This window comes from Entelurus aequoreus, linkage group LG02 (assembly GCF_033978785.1).
Source record: "Entelurus aequoreus isolate RoL-2023_Sb linkage group LG02, RoL_Eaeq_v1.1, whole genome shotgun sequence".
Taxonomy (NCBI): Eukaryota; Metazoa; Chordata; class Actinopteri; order Syngnathiformes; family Syngnathidae; genus Entelurus; species Entelurus aequoreus.
Genome location: NC_084732.1, coordinates 60,655,065 through 60,664,402, shown reverse-complemented (window position 1 = coordinate 60,664,402; position 9,338 = coordinate 60,655,065). Strand labels below are relative to the sequence as shown.

Below are 9,338 nucleotides of genomic sequence, written 5' to 3'. Positions count from 1 at the left end.
TTCTTTTGGGCAGATCTTATGGCAAGGGTTTTCAAAGTCATTTTTATTGAGGGAAACATCGCAACCATGGCTGTCCTCAGAGGGCCACATGTATGAATATATATGAATATAAATATACAACAGCTTTGTTAAACAATTTGCAAGGGCAACTGTTTTCGATTATTAAATTTTTTACAGACTTGCTTTCAAATCGTAAGGCAAGCAGATATTTAAGTGTTTTTGATAACTAAAAAAAGAAATGCTTGGAACATCAGGTAATAAAGTGTAGAACATTTGCATTTGCATGTGCAACATTTTTCTGTCAAAATTGAAAGAACAATTACATTTAGCCAGATAGTACTTTTTAATTTCCAGCCTTTCCCAGGCCGCATAAATGATGTGGTGGACCACATAAAATTATGTGGTGGACCATATCAAAATTATGTGGCATGCCATTTTCAAATTTAGTGGCTGGCCACAATAACATGATATCGCTGCCACAATTAAAATTATGTGGTGGGCCACATTAAACAAATGTATTACCTTTTTATAAAATCATATGGCAGACAACATGAAATGATGTGGTGGGTTATTTTAAAATGAGGTGGGAACCCACATTAAAGAATGTGGTGGGCCACATTAGAATTATGTGGCATGTCACTTTAAAATTATGGGACGGGCTAAATTAAAATTAAGTGGTGGTCTACAATATGTGGCGGGCCACATAAAATGATGTGGTTGACCATATTAGAATTATATGGCATGCCACATTAAAACTCGTCACACTTCTCGTCAGCGGCTTTCTCCCGAGCAGCCATTTGTTGCCTCCAGACAACCCACCCAATCCCTTCGAGGTTCGTACTTGGCTCAATCATAAAACAATATGTTGCACCTTTTATAAAATCATATGGCAGACAACATGAAATTAGGTGGTGGGCCATTTTAAAATGAGGTGGAAAGCGACATTAAATGTGGCAGGCCGCATTAGAATTATGTGGCATGTCACTTTATAATTATGGGACAGGCTACATTAAAATTAAGTGGTGGTCTACGATATTTTGTGGCGGGCCACATTAAAATCATATGGTGAACAACATAAAATGATGTGGTGGGCCAAATTTGGACACCTGTGTCTTATCTGCTTCACTGTGATGTTTGCTACACCAACTCATGGCAGGGATACTAAAAGTAAACAGTGGTACTACTGTCCATCCATCAATTTTCTACCGCTTGCCCCTTTCGGGGTTGCGGGGGGAGCTGGAGCCTATCTCAGCTGCATTCTGGCGGAAGGCGGGGTACACCCTGGACAAGTCGCCACCTCATCACAGGAGTTACCACTGTATATTGTTAAATTGGTCACTAATACATTCGATTATTTTTCCTGTTTGCCTAAAGTCTTCGTCATGCATTTTTATTCTAACTAATATTATGATCAACCAATTAAAAGGCAAAAATCAACAATCTTGAAAAATGTTAAAAGGTAACTATGGGCAATACTGACCCAGTATTTGCTTGTAATCGGATCGCTCTAAATGTTCAGTATTTGCCACCCCTAAAATTGTCTCCTCTCCTCCCCAAGCACAGTGACGTTTAACTATAGCCACAAGTTTAATCCATGTGCTGTATAACAGCAACATATGTTCCCATTGGGCCCTTGTATGGAAAGTGAAGCCCCTCTCATTGTTGTGACCTTTTAGTGAACAGTGTGCTGGAACTCAAGCAACACAAAGGGTGAATGCAGTCATTATCATCAGGTGTATTGTTTACAGGCTGTTGTGCAAAATGCTGAATTGTTCCATGCTCAAACAGCTCGCGCGGCACTTTCCTGTGCACACATGTACATGCCGAAATGTGAGATGTTTCTCTCACCTTGTTGTTTGTATATTTACAAGCACACGCCCAAATGGGCTACCTGGCGTGTTCGTGTGTCCCGCAGAGGAGACAACATGAGCGGAGTCACATGTTTAGCATATCAATAGAGTCGAGGGCTGTGCGAGAATCGCTGTGAGCTTTCTGGTAGCTGTCGGCTCAACCCGACATTCTGTATTTAAGGAGCTTTGGCATGGCCTCACCGAGCTGACATGAACATCTTCACTAAGCTCCCAGGATTATCCCAACCAACCAGGTATGTTGACGGCCACCTACGGCAAGTGGTGGGCCCGTACGCTGCAGCCTAGTCTTTCACAAATCTTCAAAAAAAACAAAAAAAACAATATGATGTGATGAAAATATGTACATATCTACAGCAAGCTGGGATCTGTACTCCAACGTGCCTTCTACGGGTCCAGTGGGAGGGTGAGTCCAACTAATTATAGTTGTAATAAAATAAATTAAAAAACGCTTAGGCCTATTACATTTTGGGAGGTACTCTCCTGTGTATGTCAACAATTATGTGCTGATAGATGCTTTTCTCCAATAGCAAATAAAACCACGTGATAAAGGTTGGGTCTGATCAAGTATCCCTTGGTGTTGTCATTTTAGGTGACCCTTTATGAGCAACGAAACTTTGCGGGCAGGCGTCTGGACCTGAGCTCTGACTGTTCTAGGCTCAGTGACAAAAACTTCCCCGAAAGATGCAATTCTGTGCAGGTGGAGAGCGGAGCGTAAGTGCACACTGCTATCCAGAGGTAACAGGAGGTCACTGCTACATGCTAATACATACAGGCAGAGCCGTGTATAGACAAAGTATGGACAACTTGGTTTTAGATGATCTAAATGATTGCTCAAAAGCCCCTCACGTGACTATAAGGCGCCATATTGGACATTATTTTGGAGCCGCTGCTAAACATGCCTGGATGTGCGGCATGGGGACGCTCCACTCGCCAGTAGCATTTGAATCACAACAAAAAAAATTATGGAAACTAAAGATTGGCTAGAAGGTTATTTAGAATGAGAAGAATTGGAAGGCTAGAGTGCTAATGAATAACAGTATCTTGTACACATGGGAAAGGTAGTATATCTCTCTCGCAGTAAAAGTGAATTAATACTCGCCAAAGCAAAACCCATGAAAAATATTTTAAAAAATAAAAGCACGGGCATATAGCGCATTAATTATAAACTATACATTGGAGGCAGCCACCACAGTACATACTTCACACACCAGTCATAATTTATCTGTAGTTGTTGGTCCAAAGCTAATGAGGATTTTGGCAAAATGAGGGTAACATGTTTTTTGGTTGTTCTGTATTTTCTGATGTGCGTTGCGCCGGCATTAGAAGCCTGCTGGTCACTAAACACTGCATGAATATAGCGGCGAAGTGCATAAAATACAGCTGCAAAATTGCCCTTAAAATTATACTTTGACGAAAAAAAGGCACGTTTTATTGCAAGTTTATAAGCTGGAGTATGTTTAGGCTTTTAATTAGACGTAGTATTATGGTTTATTTTGTCAGGAAAACTACCTTCAGAACGACTCAATTGCATGCTTCCGGGCACAGTCGCACACGCCCTTGGTGTCCAACATGGCACCTGTTGCTTAGTTGTCCAGACTGTCTTTATACAGGACTCTGCATTCAGGGCCTGCACACTGCCATCTAGGAGGTAAGAAGAGGTCACTGCTACATACTAATACAGGGTCTACACAGGAAGGAAAACAAATAAGGGCATCCTACAATCAAATTACCTTTAATTGGAAATTAATGAAATCATTGTGTCTTCCTCTGGTCAAACACAATTGTACTACCGATAATAATGGAACTCACTATCTCTTTGACTCTTCTCACTGTTCCGTTTAGATGGGTTGGTTACGAGCATGAGAGCTTCCGAGGTCGCCAGTACCTGTGGGACATGTCTGATCATGGCAAGTACAGCTGCTATGACAAGTGGTGTGCACAGGTGGACCACATCTCCTCCGTGCGAGCTGTCAAACAGGTGAGAGAGCAGCACACGTGTAACATCAGAAGAGATCACATAAGGCCGACGTCAGAACATTACACAGAAATCAAAGAAAAACTGAAAATTGCCCAAATCTCTCCGCCCCAAAATGTCAGGTACAAACAAAAATGGCTGACTAGATCTGTATCGTACAGTATATTGTCTATGATGATTACCGTGTGTGCCAATGTTCACTAGATTACACATGCTCCCAAGATTTGGCAAGTTTCTGAATATTTTAAAGATCTGTAAAAAATAAAATAAAATGTGTTGCATAACTAATAACTAGAAAAGCACTAGGAGAGCGCAGAATAATTCCTTTTGAAAATTCCTGAATCCAAATCTGGATTATTCCCAAAATTTAATCACTTTTTCCCAATCCCATTTCTTGAAAGTTACATCAAAATTTACCCATAACCTTCTGTGTTATGTTGCTTACTAACAAACAGACAAACCCCAGTAAAAGGACATTTTCATGTGAGGACATGTTTGTTTTGTTCATCTGTCGCTTCCAAACAGGCTACAAAAAGGCCCTCTTGTCAGTCATCCACTGTTTTGTATCTGTGGTTGGAGGCGGGGAAGCTAGCACACACAAAGAAGTTCAGCCTTGTAACCTATAATAACAATAATAATAATATCATCGAAATGATCTGGATCGCCCTCAAAATCGAACCATTTGTTCCTTACCCCATTTCTAACATTTCCTGAAAGTTTCATCAAAATGCGGCAATATCTTTTCGGGTTATTTTGCAAACTCACAAGCCCGGTGATTACATAAACCTCCTGGCGGAAATTGCGAAGACAATTAAAGGCCTGCTGAAATTACATTTTTTTATTTAAACGGGATAGCAGATCCATTCTATGTGTCATACTTGATCATTTCGCGATATTGCCATATTTTTGCTGAAAGGATTTAGTAGAGAACATTGGCGATAAAGTTCCCAACTTTTGGTCGCTGATAAAAAAAGCCTTGCCTGTACCGGAAGTAGCGTGACGTCAGAGGTTGAAAGGCTCCTCACATTTCCCCGTTGTTTTCAATGCAGTGAGAGCGATTCGGACCGAGAAAGCGACGATTACCCCATTAATTTGAGCCAGGATGAAGGATTCGTGGATAAGGAACGTTAGAGTGAAGGACTAGAGTGCAGTGCAGGACGCATCTTTTTTCGCTCTGACCGTAACTTAGGTACAAGCTGGCTCATTGGATTCCACACTCTCTCCTTTTTCTATTGTGGATCACGGATTTGTATTTTAAACCACTTCAGATACTATATCCTCTTGAAAATGAGAGTCGAGAACGAGAAATGGACATTCACAGTGACTTTTATCTCCACGACAATACATCGGCGAAACACTTTAGCTACGGAGCTAACGTGATAGCATCGGGCTTAACTGCATATAGAAACAAAAGAAATAAGCCCTTGACTGAAAGGATAGACATAAAATCAACAATACTATTAAACCATGGACCTGTAAATACACGGTTAATGCTTTCCAGCCTGGCGAAGGTTAACAATGCTGTTGCTAACGACGCCATTGAAGCTAACTTAGCAACGGGACCTCACAGAGCTATGCTAAAAACATTAGCCATCCACCTACGCCAGCCAGCCCTCATCTGCTCATCAACACCCGTGCTCACCTGCGTTCCAGCGATCGACGGTGCGACGAGGGACTTCACCCGATCACCGATGCGGTCGGCGGCTAGCGTCGGATAGCGCGTCTGCTATCCACCTCAAAGTCCTCCTGTTTGTGTTGCTGCAGCCAGCCGCTATTACACCGATCCCACCTACAACTTTCTTCTTTGCAGTCTTCATTGTTCATTAAACAAATTGCAAAAGATTCACCAACACAGATGTCCAGAATACTGTGCAATTTTGAGATGAAAACAGAGCTTTTTGTATTGGATTCAATGGCGTCCGAATACTTCCGTTTCAACGTTTGACATCACGCACATACGTCATCATACATAGACGTTTTCAACCAGAAGTTTAGCGGGAAATTTAAAATTGCACTTTAAGTTAACCCGGCCGTATTGGCATGTGTTGCAATGTTAAGATTTCATCATTGATATATAAACTATCAGACTGCGTGGTCGGTAGTAGTGGGTTTCAGTAGGCCTTTAAGGAGAATGAGTTTGAAAGGGTCCCTTAGTTACCTATAACATGTATTTAATATCATATTTTGCCACAGTGACTTGATAGTAGTGTGTTAAAATGTACGTGAAGAATATCATAGTTAAAGTGTAAAATGTTCTATATGCAGCCCTCAATGGAAAATGTTGGTGTGTTTTACAGGACAACAACCCTGCCAAAGCTCAGCTATTTGAACGAGCCGGCTTTTCCGGTAAGAAGATGGAAATCCAGGATGACATTCCCAACCTTTTGAGCCGCTACAGCCTCAACAGATTAGCCTCCATCCGTGTGCTGGGAGGAGCGTGAGTGCCCGCCCTCCCGCCTTTCAGACAACATTTACAATAATAAGCTTGCATTTATTATTTAAGATAGACCGCAAAAGGGACAAGCGGTAGTGGATGGATGGATGGATTATACTCATTGCCCCAACTTGATTCTCATCAAAAAAGTCTTGATCCATTGACAAGATTGGAAGCGTGTTCTCAACCAATTTCTACTTAGCTTAGGCAGCGTAATCAAGCACTAAACTTTTTAGGACCCATTTAAATACATTTAGGACCAGCATTTAACCCTATGAAGTGGCGACTTGTCTAGGGTGTACCCCGCCTTCCGCCCGAATGCAGCTGAGATAGGCTCCGGCACCCCCCGCCACCCCAAAAGGGACAAGCGGTAGAAAATGGATGGATGGATATACTAAAACATGTGCAAACTTTATAGCATATGCAAAGCTGGTCTACTAAACATGTGCAAAGTGGATTGCGTCTGTTAATTGTGCAGAATAAGTAATCCAATCCATTTGCGTCTCTGCCTTCATTAAAATGCAGAATATATGCTGATTATCAAAACGCGCTCAATACTGGGAGAGGAAAATGCAAATACATTTTAAAGCATGCGCAATGTGATCTATCAACACTCATCACCATTTTGGAAGCAACATTCTACGTTTTATTTAGCACGTTTGAAAAGGACGTGACACAGTTCCACACATGGCTGTGAGAGAAGTGTTTGTGCTGCAAAGACATACGATGGATAGAGAATCCTCCATCCTACGTATATGTTTCAACATATTTGGACGGTCAAAAATAAAATATTAGACACATCGTCTATTCAGCAACATCCTTTCATAATTTCATAGCTGCTGGATGAGTTAAGGGGACTGATTAAAACAAATTCAGTTGATGGGTTTTGGTGTCAGTTAATATTTTTTAATGTTTGTTTTTTCACATAGAATAGGTATTACTAACATATTATATATGATCAAAACTTCTTGGAGTATGCACCTTCAGCAGTAAAAGAAAAGTAATATCAATGTGGATGCACTGCACGACTGCCTCTAAAATGCTAATAAAATGTGGTATTTTGCATATTTGAAAACATAGCAAAACGCTACAGGTAGGAGCATGATAAAATAAGTAAGTAAATGAGAATATCTCCGTGGTGATGCCCCGTATAGTACATGCAAAATCCTCTTTTAAATAAGGTGGTTTGTGCCACTTTTCAATCACACAAGCAGTGTTAGTAGATGGCATGCAACACACCCACTAATAGTACATGCTATTTTATAGATTGCACACACTGTATTTGGATCTTAGGAAACCAGGCCCTTAGTGTCGCGCTGGCTTAACAAATATGTGTAATGAACTAAACCAAAAGTATCAAAACCAAAATAGGTGTTAAACTTTTAAATCTCAGGGTCAAGATGGTGTCAAATTGCTCCAATACTTGACAGAGGATTTGGTCCAGATTTAGTCTTTATTGTTGTACTTTGACTTTTGCAATAAGTTTGATATATTATAACAGGGATATAGTAACTGGCGGTCCAAGTACAGAACCAGACGGCGTCCCATATGGACCTGGATCGATAGTCAAATACTTAAATAAGTATTTAGTTTTGATTGAGCGCTTCTAGTTTGACTGACGCAACATTTATAGACTTTACAGTACTGGTTCATCGGATCAGGAAATACACTGACCAATTGCCCATCCATCCAGCCATTTTCTTCTGCTTATCCGAGGTCGGGTGGTGGGGGCAGCAGCCTAAGCAGAGAAGTCCAGACTTCCCTCTCCCCAGCCACTTCGTCCAGCTCCTCCCGGGGGATCCCGAGGCGTTCCCAGGCCAGCGGAGTGACTGTCTTCCCAATGTGTCCTGGGTCTTCCCCGTGGCCTCCTACCGGTCGGACGTGCCCTAAACACCTCCCAAGGGAGGCATCAGGGTGGCATCCTGACCAGATGCCCGAACCACCTCATCTGGCTCCTCTCGATGGGGAAGAGCAGCAGTTTTATTTTGAGCTCCTCCTGGATGACAGAGCTTCTCACCCTATCTCTAAGGGAGAACCCCGCAACCCGACGGGGGAAACTCACTTCGGCTGCTTGTACCCGTGATCTTGCTTTTGGGTTATGACCTTTCGATCATAACCCAAAGCTCATGACCATAGGTGAGGATGGGAACAAAGATCGACCGGTAAATTGAGAGCTTTGCCTTCTGGCTTAGCTCCATTTTTACCACAACGGATCGATAGTGTCTGCATTACTTAAGAGGCCACACCGATCCGCCTGTCGATCTCGTGAACCACTCTTCCCTCACTCGTGAACAAGACTCTGAGGTACTTGAACTCCTCCACTTGGGGCAAGATCGCTTCCCCAACCCGGACCAATTGCATGCGAGTTGAACCATCCCACAAGATACTGCTCAGCCAATTAAATCTGTGCATTCCAGGCGGTAAACATGGCGACTCTAAATGAAGAGACCGACAAAAGAAGCTAACTTTCGTTTAAAAAAAAAGTTCTTTATCTGGACCTATTACAATTTTAGATGAGTACCTCAGTGTTATACTAATTATATGGTTGTACCCCTAATTAATTGCATAGCATGGCAGTCAAGATTCAAAATAGACAATTTCATTCATGGTTGTATTTTTATTTATTTTTTTTAAGGTCAGGGTGCTTAATCTTTGCTGTGTTACACAGGTGGGTTGTGTATCAAGAGCCGAACTACAGAGGGTCTCATTACGTCCTGGAGAAACGAGACTACAACAACTTCTCAGACTGGGGCAGCCAGAACAACACTGTTGGTTCTATGAGAAGAGTCCGCTTCAACTAACTGTACATTTTTATTACAAAATTGAGTCCATTATAAACACTTTCATAAACAGATTTCCTTTTTGTCTGCCAATATCATTTTGTTCAAAGAAGTGCAGAAATGTTGCTGTGAAACATTGCACGGACAGCACAGACGTTAAATATCAACCGAAATATGGTGGAGTTAAAACCCTCAAAATCTTGCAGACATTACAATAAGAACACCAAAAAAAGATTTAAAACCTGGCTGGTTAAACACCAAACTAAAACATCTAGCTG

At 41.6% G+C, this 9,338-nt stretch overlaps 1 protein-coding gene across 1 annotated transcript; it reads left to right on the top strand.

Moving 5' to 3' along the window:
- Nucleotides 1-1,991: 1,991 nt before the first annotated feature.
- On the top strand, nucleotides 1,992-9,134 carry crybgx (crystallin beta gamma X). The gene is made up of 6 exons (XM_062068533.1): nucleotides 1,992-2,104; nucleotides 2,226-2,274; nucleotides 2,461-2,582; nucleotides 3,714-3,849; nucleotides 6,144-6,283; nucleotides 8,949-9,134. The coding sequence occupies exons 1-6, from the start codon at nucleotides 2,061-2,063 to the stop codon at nucleotides 9,079-9,081; spliced, it is 624 nt and encodes a 207-aa protein (XP_061924517.1). The 5' UTR covers nucleotides 1,992-2,060; the 3' UTR covers nucleotides 9,082-9,134.
- The last annotated feature ends 204 nt before the right edge of the window (nucleotides 9,135-9,338 follow it).

Bases quoted from the DNA above. Each gene is read 5' to 3' on its own strand.
- crybgx (XM_062068533.1), top strand. From the start codon at position 2,061: ATGAACATCTTCACTAAGCTCCCAGGATTATCCCAACCAACCAG. The intron at 2,275-2,460 runs GTGAGTCCAACT...TTGTCATTTTAG, and splicing joins TCTACGGGTCCAGTGGGAGG to GTGACCCTTTATGAGCAACG. The intron at 6,284-8,948 runs GTGAGTGCCCGC...TGTGTTACACAG, and splicing joins ATCCGTGTGCTGGGAGGAGC to GTGGGTTGTGTATCAAGAGC.